Source organism: Anabrus simplex, chromosome 1 (genome assembly GCF_040414725.1).
Source record: "Anabrus simplex isolate iqAnaSimp1 chromosome 1, ASM4041472v1, whole genome shotgun sequence".
NCBI lineage: Eukaryota > Metazoa > Arthropoda > Insecta > Orthoptera > Tettigoniidae > Anabrus > Anabrus simplex.
The window spans coordinates 865,573,672-865,594,140 of record NC_090265.1 but is presented as its reverse complement, the minus strand read 5'-3'; the positions used below and the strand labels follow the sequence as shown (position 1 = coordinate 865,594,140).

General features: G+C 37.8%; 1 protein-coding gene across 2 annotated transcripts in view; it reads left to right on the top strand.

The window, feature by feature from the left end:
• RpL11 (ribosomal protein L11) overlaps positions 1–20,158 on the top strand; it is a 56,887-nt gene extending 36,729 nt beyond the window's left edge. For both annotated transcript variants that reach the window (XM_067136483.2, XM_067136482.2), the window contains exons 5-6: positions 14,265–14,359; positions 20,080–20,158. In XM_067136483.2, the coding sequence (XP_066992584.1) occupies positions 14,265–14,359; positions 20,080–20,115 (131 nt within the window). In that variant the 3' untranslated portion in view covers positions 20,116–20,158. The remainder of the gene's footprint in view (positions 1–14,264; positions 14,360–20,079) is intronic.
• Positions 20,159–20,469: the final 311 nt, after the last annotated feature.

Below are 20,469 nucleotides of genomic sequence, written 5' to 3'. Positions count from 1 at the left end.
TTCGAAGACTGCAAGGGTTGTGTTTTAAAATATCCTCAGTTAATTCGAAGAGGGGAAGAGATGTCTCCAAAGTCTTTTTATCGAACAGTTCTACTCGTTTGCCTTTTCTATATTTTTCTGTTGACATTGTTTTCGGGTTTGGTTCTCTCCATTGTTGCGGACAGTCTGTTTTGGAGACAACACTTTTGTTATTTATATAATACACTACCGCAGCTATGTGTTTGCAAGTTCCTCTGGTGTCGGCAGGACAGGAACATTCGTTGGTAGAGACATTACGATTCTGCTCAACCTGAACACAAAGTAAAAATGTGTACAACTTAGCAAACATGCATTAAGTAAATAAACTTTATAAATTGTTACCTAACTACACCTTTCCTACCTCGAGTTTCACGACATAAGGCGGCAAAGTGACAGACATTTGTCGGGTGACTTTTCCTGTGATGTATCCGAAACCATTCTAAATTAACTCTTCAACGCCGTTCAAGTGGCCACTGACAACAAGGTTTCTTCCTTTATTGCATGATGATTCACTTAGATGCCCGAATTGAGTCGTTTTAAACCCGCATCTTGTTCGATTGTCACACATGTTGTACTGAGACTCGCGCAGTACGCCTCACCTCTTGTTTCAGAACGGGCCACTATGTTGCGCTAGTAGTAGCATTTCGATCTGTCTGCACAGTGCCTATTGAAACCATAACCTTATTATACATTATTTCAGATAACCTGGGAGTCGGTAGCAACGTAACACCACTGTCATGTTGCGTAAAAGAATACTTTATACAATCACTAGAAGGAATTGGCAAGATATTCAGTGCGGTTCTGAAAATTAAGACTAGTCAGTTTTGTCACTGAAAGGATTCATTATTCTGTCCGCTCCATAATGTCATCTGTGTTGAAGTCATTTAAATGTATTAGTCCTTTTTATATCATCCTCTACTAGCCAGTCTGTCCCACATTCTTTTTCTTTTCTTTTCTTTTTTCTTTTTTTTTTTTTTTTTTTTTTTTTTTTTTTTTTTTTTTCCGTCGACATTTTTACCTGCATATTCCAATGCTGAGGAGTTGTTAGTTAAATCACTTCTGGCTGTAGTTTTCTTCCATAAGGGTGAAATTTTTTGTTATGCACCCCATACTTGCCTCCAAACCCTTTCAGTGGGATTCAAAGAACAATGGTATGGGGGAGCAATCTTAAAACTTGCCTCCCTATTTGCAATTCGATATATCTGATGCAGTGAAATCTACCCAGCGGAATCACATGGTGCCAAAACGTTTTTTCCATAATGCACAAGTTTCCCTCGAGTACATGTAAACATCATACAAAACAGTGTTATGTATATTGCACTCGCCTATTGTGTACTGGAATTACCTAGTGTAGTTAAAGATGGTCAACTTGTTCCTTTGCTGCATTTTGGGCATTTTCTGAGATTCAGTAGACTTTGTTATATGCACTATAACACTTTATTCATACTCTTATCAAGATAGAGAAGCCTCACTACAATACTGTACATGCAATATTACAGTACTGTAATTTTTTCACTGGATTTAAAAAAAAACCTGAATTACTTGTATATATTAACTGGAATCATTTTTTAAATCAAGAATTGCTTCCTGAATGAGAGTTGTTGCACTGTACACGATTTTCTGCCAATATTCTTGTTTTCCTTTATGCGTCAAAGAAATCTAAATCACCTGCAGCTAGTGAAAACTGTTCCAGATCCCTCAAACGCTGCACAGCTTCAAAGTAGGTTTTCACGCTGGAATCTTCACGAATCTCTTTAGTTTCCAGATCTTCATTGTCGTCTTCGTGATTCTCGTCATTTATTTCAGCTCCCTGGTTATTTTCCATGAACTTCTAGTCACGTCAGCCTCTGTAGCAAAATTCACATTGAATATTGGCATTTTCTTGTGCTTCATTGTTTGAAATTCGCATGATTGAGGACAAGTTGAAGTCATTTGTATCACTAGGAGCGATTTAATGTGTTTCATTATCAGTCATAATCAACCCTGCCTTTCTAAAACAGGACTTCACAGTTCCTTTGGATAATTGTTTTAACAGATTCCACAATCCAAATTATGGTATCCACTACTGAAATGGATTTGGAAAGTTCTAAAGCAGGTGAAGCACCATCCATGTTTGCTAATATGGATTGCATTTGCAAAATTATGTTCTTTCGTGCATCTAATTATGCCTTGATCCAAAGGTTGTTGCACTTGTTTTGTTTTATAACAGTTATTTGAGTCTAGGGTCCGTCCAGTCAGTACAATTCAGAATGTATTATTATTAAAACTATCATGTACTTATATACACACTTATATGCAAACACAAGTACATGTTTCAAGGAAATAAATTTTCCTCAGCTTGTTAGTTAATTCAGTATCAAAGACCTTATTTAAAATGAACTATGTGCCAACAGTTTGTGGACAAAATGGCAATAAAACAATGTTAAAAATTCAAACGAGAATCTTTCATGTCCTAAATCTATGAAATGTCTGTATGTGATCAATTAAAATACAGTTGGTTGGGTGTTGAAACATTGCATTTATGTGTGGCATTATTATGGTCTTTCATAGTCCCACAGTTTGGTGTTGAGACCGTCTGTAGATCAAGCCTGCCAGGTTAAAATGTACTTTTACATTTGTAAGAAAAACTAAAATGTAATGGCTCGCAGAGACATCCTTACTTAAATGTTTTCCTCCTGACTTTTGTCATTTTAGACAGTAAAGCCTGGAAAAAATCAGTTTAGTCACAGTTCGCGACTTCTTGTTTCTTCACTCTACTTTTTTTTTTTCTCTCTCTCTCTCTCTTAAGGAAGAAGCACTTGCGCAGATATCTATTTACTGATACTATTAATGGAATGCATATCATCCCCTTATCGCCGCAACCCAATGCAGTGTCGGGGATGAAGTGAGATTCTATTTTACACCATATTTTTACGGCCGGATGCCCTTCCTGATGCAAACCTCAGTTGAGAAGATAATGAATATGCAATGAATGATGAATGAAACTGGGTAAGGAAGTGGAAGGAATCGGCTGTGGTTTATGAATAGGAACTATCCCGGCATTTGCTTGGGAGTGCAAAAGGGAAACCACAAAAAAGAAAATTCTCGGGACAGCTGACAGTGGGGTTCGAACCCACTCGCCTGCCGAGTGCATAGATTGGCTCCATAGACGTAGCATGTTAATACGTTTGGCTACTCCGCTTGTTGATACTATTACTGAAATATAAAATTGTTTATCCAAGAACTGGTATTATCAAAATCATGTATATTTGGGGGAAAATAATTTATCTGAGGAAGGGGTGACAATTCCACATGAGATTCTTCCTTACTACTTCATTTCGCACTTTCTTATAGTTCATTATCACCACTTAGATCTTCTCCATCTTTATTTTCAAAATATAGCTCTCCAGAATCACTATTTATGAGGAAACATTCAATTTCTTCGTCAACAAGAGATGAATGTCAACTACATCAAGACGCCATGATGGTTACACATTAGCAGGAAAGATATTCCACTCCAACGAAGCTGAAATAACACCAGATCGCTTTCAAAACACGCGAAATAGAGTGGTATATCTGCCGTACAGAACTTCTTTGAGCATTTCCACGGAATCTCAAAGCATGACACGCGTTTACTTGTGATATCGGTGAAGTACACACTGCACCAAAACGTCTTGTGTGTGTGTGTGGGGGGGGGGCAGTGAATGGGTTAATGAATCCACTTTCTCATTCCACTCCGTAACAATCCTGGTTTAGGTCTCCAGATTCTCCTCAGCTATTCTTGAAAACGTGATGCCTTCTAAAGATTTCTAACCAGCCGCTAGATGTCTTAACCCTTTGGCACTCAGCCTATATGCTGGTGTTTGCTGGAAGACACTCAAATTAATTTCTGTGATTTTCCAAACCAAATTACAAAAAATCAACACGTAAGCAGTTTAACACACATTAAAATAAAATAAATCACACTAATACAGGAAACTGAGCATTTCAGAAATGAATATACTGTACCTAGGACGTATGGTTATTGGTAAAGCAAAAAAAAATATTAAGTTTTGAAAATAAATTTAAAAAATTAAATTATGGTTTTTTGTGACAGAAAAATCAGACATTATTGAGTCTTCCTTCTTTACTCCTAGACATTAAAGAAAGAACATTTGATTCTGAATAATTTGATGTCAGTGTGATGTGTGTGCTGCAGTTCATTCATGAAGCATGGCACACAGTTATTCACTGTACATGTAGCGGTCATAGTTAAGGAGTACATGTAACACACGATATACCAAAGAAACTGTAATAACTCTAAATTCAACTCATAGCAAGATCAAATTGTTGTATTCATAAGCCAATCAAAACAGATTCATGCAATAACAACTTCAAATAACCACAACATAAACATTCACTGTCAACAGATTCCATTTGTCGAAAATAAAAAATATTTTGTAGTGCTGGAGGGTATATCTGTAGAGTAAAATGCAAATTGAACGCTTTAAGGTACCGTCACGATTCAACTGTTACGATTTGACAGCCACGCAAATGACCAAAATCCCTAAATAGGACCAAGCCGATGTATCGGCGCCATGAGCTTTCTCGCCATAACCTCTCTTGCCGATAGATTGGCACGCTGAGTGTGAAAGGGTTTAAAGTCCAGCTTTTCTGATTTTTTTTTTCTCTCTAGTTTTCTGTTGCGACAGGGTTCCAGATATGCGGATTCTTTATGCCCTAGCATTGACATACCCCTCTCACACAACTTCATTTACCTGTTTGTACTCTCGTGTCTCTGTTTCTTCTTCACAGAACCTATTCTGTTCAACCGTTCATGTCTTATTTCCACCTTAAATCTTACAGTTTTGTACACTTTTTGGTTTGTTTTTTTCTTTTTTTTTCAGATTTGAAATTAACTGACAATCTGTGTTTAGTTTATTTTTTCACTCCCATCTGATTTTCAGTCTTAGTCTTCAAATCGAGGAACACACTTTTCTTGGAAGTCATAGCTCATTACTGTACCGTGCAATTGCTCTAGGTTACCCAGGAATATGTTTGACAGCTGTGGTTCTAATTACAGCCACCAGCTTATAAGAGGTGGCGTAAGGCACCAGGTAAGCAATAGGCAGACCCATACACTGTAAAGCTATGTGCACAACGTTGTAAGACGAATAATTAATAAATTGTCAAGATTGTACTGTGTCTAAGTAAAATCTTGACCACAGTGAAAATCATCTTTTCTAACTGAGCTTAATTTTAATTTTTCTCCTATTCTTAGTACAGCGAAACTGTTAAGAATGGTTCCAGCATAAGAAGTTTTTCCGTCTAAGAAGTGTGATATTCTTCGTCCATTGTTCGGTTGCGTGAAGATACATGTATATTTTTCCCCATTTAATCAGTTAACGCCGGAAATTTTTTTTTTTAGAATTTTTATTTGCCTGTTATACATGTTGCTTCTGATAGTGTCTAGAGTATGTGTATGAAGTTTTACGCATTTCCGCCCAGTAGTTTCCTCGCGAAGGACCATGTCCATATGATCACGCTAGGCGGGAGTGGGAGCATTTCATTTTATCATTAATATCATTGTAAATGTATTATTATTTTAATAGGCGACAGGCACGTTCTACAAATTTAACATATAATGTAAAAAAACACTTGTGTAAAATATATGGGTACAACAAACCATGAAATGAAAAACGTGAGAGCCATAAGAAAAAGCATTTGTTCATCACTCTATCACCGTTTACCGATTTGGTTGTCTTTTCTTAGCGTTATTCAACTGTATGGTGAGGTACAAAGCAAGGAATGCAGAGTCCAACTTTGCATTTCAAGCACTGGCTACGTATAGTGCTGAAACAGTTAATTCCAGCACATCTGCGACGATTACCAGATGCTACTAGATTTTTGCCATCTAAGCGAATAACATTGGGGGGTGCGACCTTGATGAACCGTTCCAATGGGACGTCCTGCCCCAGATGGTGGGTTCCTGTACGCCTTGAGATATGTCTGTACGATGCGGCGGCGAAAGTCAAGCTGAGGGATGTCAGCACCTGATCTTCTCATAAGCTGCCAGGCATTTTGTGCTGTAGCATCGAGCATTTACGTAAATAGGGACCACCACCACTTCTTCCCCCGTATGCCTATGCGGTAGTAGGAGACGTTCTTATCCATTTTCTCTCTTCCTCCCATGTGCCTATTGTATGCCCCGAAAACAGCGAGACTTCTCACACGTACTCTCTTCTTCTCTGTTTGAGAGTAACGTGAAACGGAAGATGCAGGATCTGCGCCGTAGCACGTGGATGCAATGGTTACGACGGAATTGTCAACCCATCTTACAATTCCAATCCCATCTTCCACACACATGGTGACCTCAAATGTTCCACGGGGCTTCTTCTTTTCCGTTACTGTGGTAAGAGTACATTCTTTGGGAACACGATTCTCTCTGATAGTCCCAGTCCCTCCGTAGCCATGGCGCTTCAGCTCTTGAAGAAGTGTCATGTTTGTGACAGGTTATCAAAGTAAAGGCGGAACGGCAGTATTTTGATGTCCTCTGGCAGTTCATCTAACATCAGCATCATGGGAGCTGCACATTTACCGTAGGCCTCTTCGTATTCAGAGTTTTCTTTTGGATTCTTTCCTTGATAAATAATCAAAATTGATAAGGTATCCAGAGGATGTATTGAAACACCAGACTTTGTAACCGAAACGTATCGGTTTCCCCCTTATGAATTGCTTGCAGCCGTGCCTGCCAAAGTATTTTACCATGCACTCGTCGAAATCGATATTGTGTTCAGGCCTGAACATGGAAATTAATCGCTTTTTTGGATGATCCATAAGGGGGCGTAATTTCCACATCTTGTCATTGGTAACTGGCTGGGTGCTATCTGCACAATGAATAAATTTACACATATCTAAGTACCTGTCTCTGCGCATAGCATTGACAACTAGTTCATTGCGCAAGTCCTCACTTGCTTCCCAGTACGAACGTTTACTGGGAACAGGGTTGTAACCAGACAGCAACAGAATAGCAATAAATACTTTCATTTCCTCTGGCGAGAAATTAGGATCAGGGGAATTTTTAAAAAGTGCGTACTTTCTTCATTCTTGCAACAGCAGTTCAATAACTTCACCATCAAAGAAAGTTTCAAAACACTGCACAGGGGATTTATCACGAAGCAACGTGTAGTCGGGTTCTGGAAAAACACACTCTTGGTTTAGTACATTACACTTATTCCACGAGTAAATGTTTGTTTTCTTCTTCTTGGCAGAAGTGTCTGCTTGTTCAGTATCATCTGTTGCGCATCCTCCCAAACGTACATTATTTGTATATACAATTTCCGCCTTGCTGGATAGTTGACGGCCAGTGAGATTGTCAACTAAACCACCACCATCTCCGTCACCTGAATTTTCATCAGATGGTGCGTTCACTTCAGGCGGTTCGATGAATATTCCCTTCACCGTTTCCTCTTCACTGTCATCAGCCTCGGAAATATCGAGGACTTCCTTTAGAGTTATGTCCCTGCAAAAAATCAGGACATGTGTACAGAAAGCAGGCTGTTTACAGTCTAAACGTACTTTTGCCTATATTATGGACTAATAGAAATGTCCGATACATTCGCAAATACCGTAGGTATGTTTTCGAGCACCATTATTGAGATGTAGAAGCGAAGGTTAGGGCACAGATATGCCGTAAAACATATAATAGCAGTGGGAGTAGGAGAAATAACTTTTAAAATGTTAAAACAGAGACCCCTGATAATATTCGCCTGAAATCCTAGCTCATTACATGTGATATTTTATGAAATCGAAAGCCACCGCTAGAGCCTAACATGTTTGTACGATCACGTTAAAAATTCTTGGCATATAATGTAGTAAGAACATTTTTCCTCTTGGAAATTATCCAGCATTCAATATGATTAATATAGAATATATCGGTGCAGTTTTCATGGGCTAATACGTGTGAACAGGGCTAGAAAACAATTACTTGAAGCACGCATCCATTGTTGATCCTCACACAGAGGCACACTCCAACTCACAATGCAATAATGCCGCCAATTGAGAACTATAACAATATATCGATCAGGCTGAGTTGCCAGATATACGTCAAAGAGAATAAAACAATAATTAGTAGATCAAACCCGAAGGATTTGAAAATATACAATATTATATAAGGCATTGCGATGCATGATCATATGATCACTCACGGCGTTAATGGGTTAAGGGGGCACATACAGCTCAAACCTATCTAAAATAGGTAACATTCAATTTCAATTTTTACAGCTTCCACAGGGCCTTCTTAGCTAAAATTTTGCATGCATGACTAAAAGTTCCTTGTAAACCTGTATATTTATCAATATTTAGGAAATTAAAATTTTTAAAGATGTTTTTCGGCATTTCAAATTTTGCAGTTTTTTTCACACAAGAGTAGAGTTTCCCTCGTATCATCCACAATTTTGGACTGATTCTAATATTTTATTTTATATACTCTCAAATAATTGAGGAACAAACTGAATTAAGTTTTCCAAAACTTTTTATTTTTAAGTAATATTTTTGAAACAATTTCCTATAATTCATTTTTAGTTACTTTTATTTCAAAAAAATTTTTTTTTTTTAAAAAAAAAGATCTGGCCAAGCTGTTACTACGAAATTAATTCACTTTTTAGAACACTAGAAAGTGATTTAAAGTACAAACTTTCATGCTCATATCTTGAAAACTGTTCATGTTACAAGGGAAAACGTTTTGAAAAACTCAAGTTGCGGTAAATGAACATTAAAGTTACAACTGAAATGAACCCTAGAACATCCCGGGTTCATATATGATTCCCTCTTGTGAGTTTCTCTGGGATGCTTTATTCTCCTTACTTTCCTTGCCTCCTTTGCTGATTGTTGAGCTCTTTTTAGGCTGTGACTCGTTGAGCATTGATATGGCTTAAAGCCTGGAGGCAGTACTCTCCAGGAACAAGTTGTAGCTCTTCAAAAACTTCAAATCTATTCTGCATACCATCATTGAAAGTCATAGCAGTATCATTTACTGCTATGCCTACCACTTTATGCCCTGCAAAGCCATTTTGGGCAAATTCTCCCAATTTTGGAGTTCAGTGATTCATTATTGTTCTGGGTGTGGCCTCCTACACACATCTTTGGGAGATCTGTTTTAACTACATTAAACAGAGGTTTGCCGACCTCCATTACAGAAAGGGATATGTTATTTTTGTGTTTTTAAGCCTGAATTTGCCCTTCGACTATGGCATTTTGGTAAGAGCACCAAAAATTAGGTCCCTTTGGGCAGAAATAATGGTATGGCTTGCCATCTGAGGATGCTTTGTGGTACCGTACATGCCAGATAGCCTTCCTTATCTCATTTACAGAATTACAGTTTTCCCTGATAGCATTCCCATAGTAAACAGGAAGATTTCCTCTTTACCATGTTCCAATTTAAAACAACTCGCTAGACAATAGATTTACGTAATAAAAACAGAAGTCACATATGCATATCTGTAAACAGCTGATCTTTTGTAGGCATGGTAACAAACAATAACAAAAAGGAAGTAGATGTCTCTACCGGTGCCATGGAAGTGTGAGAAAGTGAGCAAATCATATGACAATCAGTTCCTGCGGCAAATATGAATTTGCCTGTAGTAATAGGGAGGCTTCAGACCTTGGAGAAGCTGTGCAGAACAAATCATCTCTTTAAAATTAGCCATAGCATATTACAAGAAGCAAAACAAACCGTTTGCAATAACCTTCATGGACTTTATAAAAAAAGCTTACGACTGTATCCATGGACCTTCAATGTTGAAAATTTTAAGAAATTTTGGGCTCCATCCAAAATTAATCAAATTGATTGAACTCACCTTAACCAACACTAAATCATAAGTAAAGTTCAGAGGGGAATTCTCTGAGCCATTCATCATAAAAACAGGCTCACCACTGCTGTTCAACTGTGCCTTGGAATATGTGAGGGAATGGTACAACAGTAACCCAAAGAACATCCAAATTGGAAGACCCAAAGACAACTTAAGTTTAAATTGCCTAGGTTTTGCCGATGACCTTGCTCTCTTGTCAACAATATTCAGGAAACCAGACAAGAAGTTATATCACTACAGGAAATAGCACAGAAAATTGGTCTTGGAATATCTTTTGAAAAGACAGTAATCAAAATTGCCATAGGAAACCAAGAAATCAAAATTGTAGATAAATTTAAATATCTGAGAGAAATCATAACATATAACCTCAATGAAAAGCCAGCATGGCATAAAACAGAATAAATAAACTGGCCAGAGCACAATATGTTACCAAGAATACCTACAACAAAAAGGGCCTGTCAATTGCAAGAAAATTAAAACATCAGTCACTCAACCAGAAATAGCATACGCAAGCGAAGCCATCTTCAAAACAATTAACTGCACAAATAGACAAAATACTCAAGATACAGATAAGAATCATTAGAACGTGCATCAAAAAATCATACCAAGAAGATGGACACTGGAGAGTAGCTTCTAATGAAACAGTCTACAAGGAAATAGAACCGGTAATGAACACAATCAGGAAGAAACGCATTTCATTTTTTGGACATCTAATCAGGACACCAGAAAACGGGATCATCAGGAGAATAATAGAAAAAGTATGGAATAGTAAGTGCAACATTAAGTGGATTATAGAAATCAAGGCAGATATGAACTACAAATTTCAGTGGAAGACCTAAGAAACAGAACCAACAAAATCAAGAAACTCACAAACAAACCAGACTGCAAATCAGAATCAACAAACAGACAATGGGAAGGGTGATTTCCAATGAAGAAAGGATAAGATCAGGGAGAATGAAGAAGTACTGGGCTGACAGGAAACTGAAAAAATCTTTGTATAAAGTTGGCTAGAGTGGTCCAATGAAGGCCATAAAATGTAATAACTCGGAAACAAGGCATGAACGCGTTCCGATCTATGTGCAGCAGAATGGGACGTGGTGCCTGCAGGGATTTAAATTGTTTTAAGCCATAACTCAAGAACTATTGCAGATATTAATGTAATTCTTTCGTGGAATTACGCAGAAGAGTATAATCTAACATCACAAAACAAAATAGAAAAATCAATTTTTTTGACCACTTAAGCTGTATGTGCCCCCTTAAAGTGTTCTGTTGTAAATATATTCCCCAGTTAAACAGTTCAGATTTTATAGCCCCTTGATATAGAAAATGTTCACTGAAAGCAGCTCGTGGTTAGAACTTTCCAGTCTCTGCGCAAGTTGAACCCTGTGTTAGACCATTTGCACCTGTCATGAAGCCTCTCCTGGCCATATGACGTCACACTATGACAATACGAACACCAGGTGCTCACTCTCACCTTGTGGAATTGAATCGAACACATCTGTCGAAATTTCCACTCCACCGTTCACATCAAGCGGAATAGAATCAAATGGGATTCTACACGGGAAACACAAAGCACGTATTGGATGGTTTGATAACATTTTAACGGAGTGAGTTGCGTGCCGCGGCAGGGTGAAGTCATTAATTGAGGTGGCTCCGACATTAAGAACTGAAAAAAGGGCAATAATAATTGCAAAAAAACTAAGTACCATCTAGGTCTAATCTACCACAAAATTGAATTTTCTAACCTGTTTGATTTTTTATTCCCTTGTTTATTTCCTTCCAAGCCGTCTCTTACGTTGTTGCAATAATACTTATGGGTCTTGTCGTAGAGGAAATTCCGATCGTCTACGAAGTTGAACGAATGTTGATAACCAGCTGGGTGTTGGTGGGAGGGGGCCTGCCACATGCACACAGAGGCACTGCTATACTACGTGTTGTCATAAAATTGAAAGTTATTTTTATTTTAACCTTTATACGAGCTAAACATTGTATTATTGTGTTATTCGTAATTATTACATTGCATTATTAGAACGTAGCACAAAGATTGAGGAGACATGAAATAAAATTTTCGCGGGTAAAGAAACTGTTTACATTTAGATGTGCCAGTGTTGGTACTGCTCCTTTATCACTCGCACATAATACCTCAATACTTTTCCATGCACTCATTTCTGTAACTTCGAACCTGCGTTTCTTTCCTTCATTACCTATAGCATGAAGAGATTTAAAGCAGGAAAATAAACTCGGTACCGGCTTGTCCATGCAGTATTTGCAAAACAACCAGTAGGAATGCAGGGGCGATATAGGTCTATGAATAGGTTCTAAGAATAAGTTGACGGATTTCCCATTTGCTGCCTTTAACTTGAAGCAAGTGTCAGGGGGTGTGAGGAAGATAGATTGCACGTTCTAACGAACTGTAGTACAGGTCTTTTCGTCTTGGTAAGTCTACGCTACAGATTGCCAAGCTTAGTGTAGCGTAATTAGTGTGAATAGGAGCCAGTGAAGTTAGTCGTTCTTGTAATATCAACGTACAAACATTTTAAGTGTAAATGAGCAGAACTCACAGGAAAGTGATCAAGCGAAAGGCACTAAAAAGTGGAGATTATAAGGAAAGTGGAGGCATTTGTACTTCCCCGTGTTGCTTTGGCGAATGAGCTGGGGGTGCCGTCGTCTACTTTGAATGGCATTATAGTGAAGAAAGAAGAGTAGAGAACAGCGGTCGATATGTGTTACTAATCGACTCCAACGCCGCCTTACAATGTTGATGGGAGATCTCGCAAACACACATAGCGCAAAAACTATACCGTACCGAAGATGATATAGATGTCGATTCCCATTATGTTGGTACCCAAGATGATCGATTGCATTTTGTGGCAAATGTTTCAGTTTTCTTATTCAAATAGCGTCACCTAGCCTAAATTAACTGTACTATACGTATGATGAAAACATACTTCAAGCACCGGTATAACCTTCTCGCTATAAATTTACATGAAAATAGCCTTTCCGTAACTTAACGGACGCGAGAAAATATAAACTAACCTCTGTAATCAATGACTCGCTCTGCCATATCTTGAGGTGTATCCAATTCTTACTTAATTGCAGTATTTAGCATTCAAATTAAGCGATCATTTATTCAGCCTGTATCTTTAATGAGTTAACAACTGTTATCGGACACGTTATTTACGCATTTAGTACCAAAACATGATCTCCTTTTTCTTTACAGAACAGCAGTCAACGGGTATTACTAATAGACTCCGACATTGCTTTTGAATGTTGATGAGAGAGCTCGCTAGTGGGCATAGCAAGGAAATAATACCGAAAATGATTGGTCGCATGCAGGATAATGACCGGGTGCATAAATATATGTAACGGAAAAAATCGTGCCTGTTGGGACCAGTTTAAACCCTATTTGGGTCATCTTCAGCCTTAATCACAAGATGGAAAAAATGTTACATGCAATATAATCCCCAACAATACACTGAAATTGGCATGTCTTAGACTTATTTAATACGCTTATCAGCACGTGAGTCAGTTGTTTACATATACGTCTGGAGTTAAATGATGTAACTTATCCTCGTTGAGAATAAGTCTTGAAGTAAAACAGAACATTAGAATGAAATAACGATCGTAATTAAAATAACATATTAAAAGTTTCTTCCAGTATTACATAGGTATTACAATGCATTTTAATATGTTTATAAGCCTGCATTAGTGTTATCAGGTGGTTGACATACAAGTGGTGGATATGTTGATACACAAATTTAGTAGCTAAAGCATACTATTAGCAGTTTGTGATGTTCAAAGGGGGCATTCACAAACTGAATGAGTAAGTTGCTTTCCGATCAGGGTGGAGTGATCTGTCAATTCCGTATAGAGTGAATGTCCCCTGGTGCTGTTATGCTAGTATGTGGTAATGCAAAGACTAGAATCATATGTTAGAAAGCATGGCACTTGATACTGAAAATATACTGGAAAACAATTTGAAAGCTTGCTGTCGTATAACTTTATCTTAACTCGATTCTATAATGTTGAAAGAAACTGATATAGTAATTAATGCTTACATAAACATGATATAGGCTTTTTGGTTTATACCATGTCAAGAAAATAATGTGAAATTTTTTACGTTTCACGCAGAACTTTGCATCTTCTGAAGATCTTGTCTGGATTAGTTATTCTTAAAGTTCTAGCAGTTTGGCTGACTTATCTTTTTATAAATGATGCCAGTAATTATTTCTGAATTCTCTTCCATGTTCTTGATTTGTAGTACATTTTCTGTGGAAATATTGACATGCGTTTTATTTTTCTATGAACGTGTTCATGTAGTTTCTTGGTTTTCCTCTTCACCAGGAAGGTTGCCTGATGTTTGGTGTGCAACAACTTTTACTGATTGTATGTTAACTTCAGGTATTTTATTCCTTTTAGGTTTCAATGTTGCACACAGGAGGAGAAAAACTGGAAAAGTCGGGTTTCAACATCGGTTGACGAAGGAAGACGCTATGAAGTGGTTTCAGCAGAAGGTTTGTTAAAGTAGTGTATGTAGTGGGGAGATGTGTAGCTATAAGCTTGCATTTGTGCTATGGTGAATTCACGCCGTTGACAGCCTTGAATATGGCTTTCCTTTTTTAACACCTCCCAAATGATAGGGTTGTAACATAAGGCTACGGCTGCTGGTAACCAGTGCAATATAAGTACAGGAATACGTGTAGTATATTCTGAAATGGCAAAATATAGTGTGAAAGCATCAATGGTAAGAAAGAGATGACTTTCCAGATGTATTCACCCTTACGTTGCTCTTTTCTCAAACCTGCTTTGCTATAAGGGGGTAGGTGAGGTGTGACATCAGGCGCCTTGTTCATAAGTTAAAGTAAAACATGAAATTGGTCAGAATTATTGGTTGTAGAAAGGTGGGAACAATGGGAGCAGGGCAATTGTAATGAGAGACGGGTTATTTAGGATGAATGGACCAAATTTGGTAGTTCGGGTTGCGAGGTAAAAGGATAGGTTGTCTGGGGAAACAATGGATTCTCCCTTGGAAGATAACAGCAGAGGGAGACTGCTATGGTGCATTTCAATAAAATATATTTAAAGGAGGAGTTTCAAAATTGAAGGAGGCGGGATTAGTTGATTATAAGAGGATTTTGGAGGCGCTTGCAAGGAAACGGTGGATTCTTCCCCTGAAAAATTTTGCATTCTACCTCCAAAATTGCATCAAACGTTGTCTTTATATGTATATGATTTGATCTTTATCAGAAAACTCTGTAGCTTCCTGTAGGCATTAATAAGAGCTGCAATAATGTTGCAATGGTTCAAGATTATGTGAAAGAAGAGTTCACCAAGGCAAGGATGCGTTATTTATGTCACAATGTTGGGCATTGCACGTTGGATTGGTGAGGGTAGAGAGTTGTATTGCTCCAAACACACTATCCAGGGCAACTCCTACTTGACAAACCTTAAAAGGCATTTGAAAATTCGGTTCCGAGAAGTAACCAAACTAGTCGGTAAATCATTTTAAACCAAAGAAGTACGACATGAAGTGGTTAAAAATTTGTAATGAACTGCAAGAAGAGAACACGATCCCGGATGGCAACATCTGGAATTCGGACCCGCCCTGATTCAAGTACGAAATGGCAACACAAAGTTATGTTTTTCTTGGTATGCAAGACATTCTTGCTACGCTTGTTTGCTGGAATAGTTTTACACACTCCCATACAGTGCAATATTACATTTCCAAAGCCAGGGACATTTGTTCTTGTTAGTTTTCCAGGGAATTAATGGTAAGTTTGGACCTAGGGTACAAGAAAGTATCAAAGCCTACATGGACGCCTTTAAATATGTCATTGATTGTTCATCCGGGAAAATGGGGAAAGGGCATGTATGCTACTGGTTCCAAAACGTTTTCAATTCACAATTACGGGAAGAAGGAAGAAATATACTCGTATATTAATTCAGTGGCCAGGGCAAAAATGCACAACTTGAATCTGACGAACAAACTTAGAAATTGAATACGTACCAAAAGGAACTCTGTATCTTTGCTAGCCGTGTGATCTTGTACTCTTCCGACAACTAAAATGTTTACTCCGTCTAATGGAAAACACTTGCCTTGTAAGGAATTTACACGGCCAGTCAAAATTAAAACTAAAAAACAGACTTTTCATTATAACTAGTCAAATGCTAGCACAAAACCAATTACAAGATGATTGCTTTTTTAACAATGCTAAAATATCCTTGGAAAGCAGGTCCATTACTGACAATGTTGCAATGGTTCAAGATTATGTGAAAGAAGAGTTTCATAGACTTGCAAGCTAATTTTCATGATTTGACTGATAAAATGTGTGCTGGAAATGATTGTACCCATGTTTAGTTTATAAGATGTGCACATTGTTCTCTTGTGTTTTGTGTTATCATGCCATGAACAATGAGCCAATGCCAGACTGTTAGAATAGTCATTTCTTGAACACTGAATGTCATGATGATGCACATATCTATACTTCTGTACTAATATTATAAAGAAGAAAAATTTGTATGTTTGTAATGAATAGACTCAAACTACTGACCGATTTTAATAATTACTTCACCTATAGACAGCTACATTGCGAGTAACACGGCCTGTATTTTATTTTCAAAACAATTCGAGGTTGGGAGGCACGGGGGGAAGGTATAAAAATAGTAGGCTAATATAGGCAAAATATCGAATTTGTCGTATAAGGACGATACAAAGCTCAATTTAATCCTCTTGATACAAAGAACAAAACTCGGTAACCCCTACGGGCCCGAGAATCATGTTTTAAGGCCCTAAAACCAACCGTCACAGAGATATTGGCACCACACAACCCCTGCTCTAGGAATCGGATAAAGTAATGAACTGCCGTAACCATTGCAACGTCAGCTCCTGGATTCTACAGCAGTGAAATTATCTACAATAAATCACAAAAACCTGACATGTTACAGACATGAAAATTGATATTTGGAATCCGTTTTAAAAATAAAAGAACGCAAATATCGTTTTCAAGAAATCCACTTAAGTGCGGGAGGGTTGGGGGGGGTGAAAAGAAGTGAGGAAGTAGTTTAATTCTTTATATGAGGATACATATATCTCAAAAAATGAAGATGTTACAGACTTTAAAATTGGTACTTGAAATCTCCTTTAAAAATGAATACTCTCTTTTTGGAAAATCCACGTAAGTGGGTGAAAAGAATGAAAAAAGCGGGTGAATTTTTAAAATGAGTATCTTCATCTACCGCTTTACCCACACCTGTGGGGTTGCGGGTGCGAACTGTCGCACATGTGGATTTGGCCCTGTTTTGCGGCTGGATGCCCTTCCTGATGGCAACCATATGCGTAGGGATGTAATCTATACTTCTATACTAATATTATAAAGAGGAAAAATTTGTATATTTGTTTGTAACAGATAGCCTCCAAAACTATTGAACCGATTTTAAAAATTACTTATAGAGAGCTACATTGCCAGTGAGTAACGTGGGCTGTGTTTTATTTTCATTCTTGGGGGGGGGGGGGAGATATAACAATATTAAAATATGCTAATATAGGCGAAATCGAATTTGTCGTACAAGGATGAGACAAAGCTCATTTTACAGAGCTCGATAGCTGCAGTCACTTTAGTGCGTCCAGTATTCAGGAGATAGTAGGTTCGAACCCCACTGTCGGCAGCCCTGAAAATGGTTTTCCTTGGTTTCCCATTTTCACACCTGGCAAATGCTGGGGCTGTACCTTAAGGCCACGGCCGCTTCCTTCCCACTCCAAGCCCTTTCCTTTCCCATCGTCGCCATAAGACCTATCTGTGTCGGTGCGACGTAAAGCAACTACAAAAAAAAACTCATTTTAAGCCCCTTGACGCAAAGAACAAAACTTGGTGAACCCTTCGGGCCCTAAAACCAGCAGTTATGGAGATATTGGAACCACACTACCCCTGCTCTAGGAATCAGATAAAGAAACGAACAGCCGTAACCATGGCAACGTCAGCTCCAGGATTCTACAGCAGCTAGATTATGCATGTACGTTTAGGCACAGCTGCCAACCAAAATCAAGATGCTCATAGCGCTCCTTTGGGCGGGGATGAAAAGGGAGTGAAGTATAAAATTAATAGCCCCGGAGATCTCCGTAGTACAGCTGCCAGCGGTTGCCGATGGGCCTCCGTTTTTACGTACTGGCTTAAGTTTCAGCATTTTGCGGAGTCTGTTACCTATGGTTTAAACTATTTTCTATCAAATCGTGGAGTAGTAGGATCACTGATGTTATTAGTGCCGATATTTTAGTCTACTTTTACGATCATTGTAACCATGAAAACAACCTTTATACTCGGATTCATTATGATCTGCAACATGAGTGACAAGCCCTGAGAATTACAATTCTCGATAATTATAGCAGTTTCTTTTATGCATCGCATATTTCCTTGATCATTTGTAATAGTTACGAAATGTCGGATCAAACTAATACATTCAATAATATTTACATTTGTGGTAATATCTAGCGGAAGTATACTTACACTAAACCTGCAGCTTTGTGAAGGGAGCAGATATATCTAGGTGGGAATGAAGGAAAAACATGGTAGCAAAAGATCTTAGAGGTCGATGCTAATTAGGAACTAATATTTAGAGGCCCCCATGAAGAAAAGATGATACACTGTAATTCCAAACATGACAAATAATTTCTACGTACTTAAGTAAATACACCAGTGGTATAAATATCTAATGAAGTCAGTCACACTGATAGTATGAGTAACTAAAGCCAGTTTCTGACAACCCGTACGAAGAACGGGTACGTCTGCTAGTTTGATTATATATTTATATGTTAAGTAGTCATTTGTAAACCATTCTTATTATTTATTTGTTCCACAATGAATTCATCTTTGTAAATAAATTATCCCAACTACTGTCAGTCTTGACCTGCCATCCCGTGTACATAACTTTAGGCAGCTGTATATGGTTGGGGTTAGGGGAGAACCAAATGAGTGGAGAGGGAAGGTGAGGCAAGACAGCTGTTAGCTCTGAGCTCTGACGTGCCACCATGTAAAATTCAGGGTGCGTTCCGGCAATTTGGAGCTCCCCAATTCCCCCTTACAAAGGGCCAGCGAAAAATTAAGACCTCCGCTACCTGTTTCAGTTCAAAATGACCTTCACGAATATGTAAATATCAAATTGAAATTCACAGTCAGGCTTCGAACCGCTCCCTCGTTAATCATTCAGTTGCTCTCAACCGTCATGATCAAGTTCATGATTATTTGTTTAAAGTGACATGGACTAAAGAAAGCATACGTTATTTTAGGTGAGGAAGAGTGGTATAAGGACTAAAACTGATTTTCAGAATGTACCACTGCATAAAAAGCAACAGTAATGCAGAGAGATTATTTCTAAGGTTAAGATGTATAGAAAAGTATCTGAGAAGAGGAGCTGGGCCATTTTCATAGATTACTGCTCTAACATACAAAGTTTCTCTGCAACATTGTATGGAGCCAAGCTGTTGTCTTCTGATTGGGCTATGGCACAGCATGTGATTTTAAAGGACACTTTATGCTCAAGATACTGGGATTTACGTCTACTCTATTGGCAATGTAAAGGAAAATTAGTCTGTCTCACCCTATTTGAGAATCAGAGAAAGCAATTGCAATCACAACACGTATTCTGAAGTACTACATGTTCCAGATCATTTTTCTTTCATTCATTAGACTGTTTTTCCTGAGCAAACAGTTTTCATTTCTTATGTGGAGAACAATAAGCCTTTTACCCCTGATAGATGGAGATTTCAGTCCACTCGATAATCTCATAAGAAATCCACAAATGGATAGCATACTGGCCTTGGGTCACGGGTCCGAGGTTCTATTCCCACCAATCGCGCGAGCGAGGAGGAAAATAATCAATTGCATTCAATATAAACTCTGGAGTAGAGTATGAATATTGATAACGGAAACAAAACTAACAAGGCCAAATTTGCCTGTAATACAGATGAATCAATATAAGGGTTTTTAATATCATTCTTTGTGCAGTTTTTAAAGATATGCAATTTGAAAAATTAATCAGTATATATAATTCAAGGTATATTGAAATCTTTTTGAGTTGGTTTTAGCTTTTCACATTGGATTGAAACTTTACGTGAATAATGCCTGCTCAGTATGTTTCCTAGTTACGGAGTGAAATATACTTGCAGTTCTGAGGGAATAATTTTTTATATGCACTAGTTAATTACTTTAATTTATTGATTTATTTTTTATTTCTCTTTCAGTACGATGGCATCATCCTAGCTGGGAAGAAGAATTAGTTAATTATGTATTAAAAGAGATAAATAAAAATTATAAAATGAAGCAGTGGGAGTTTTATTCCAGAATTAGGATCAAATTTATAGGTTAACCAAAACAATCCTGACATTTTATACAGTTCATCACAAACCACTCTCTCCCTCTCTCTTTTGAGCTGTATTCCATCTTGGGTAGATTGTTCATACCTCACAGCCAGTGATCTTTGGCCTTTCATGAATCAGCTTCACTTCTTTAATTAAAATACACTAGCATGCTTTGGTAATTATCAATTATAATTGGTCTTGATGCTAATATTAACCATTGCAAAGTGGTCATTACTTTTAGTTAGTTTCTCAAAATCTTAACCAGACATTCCA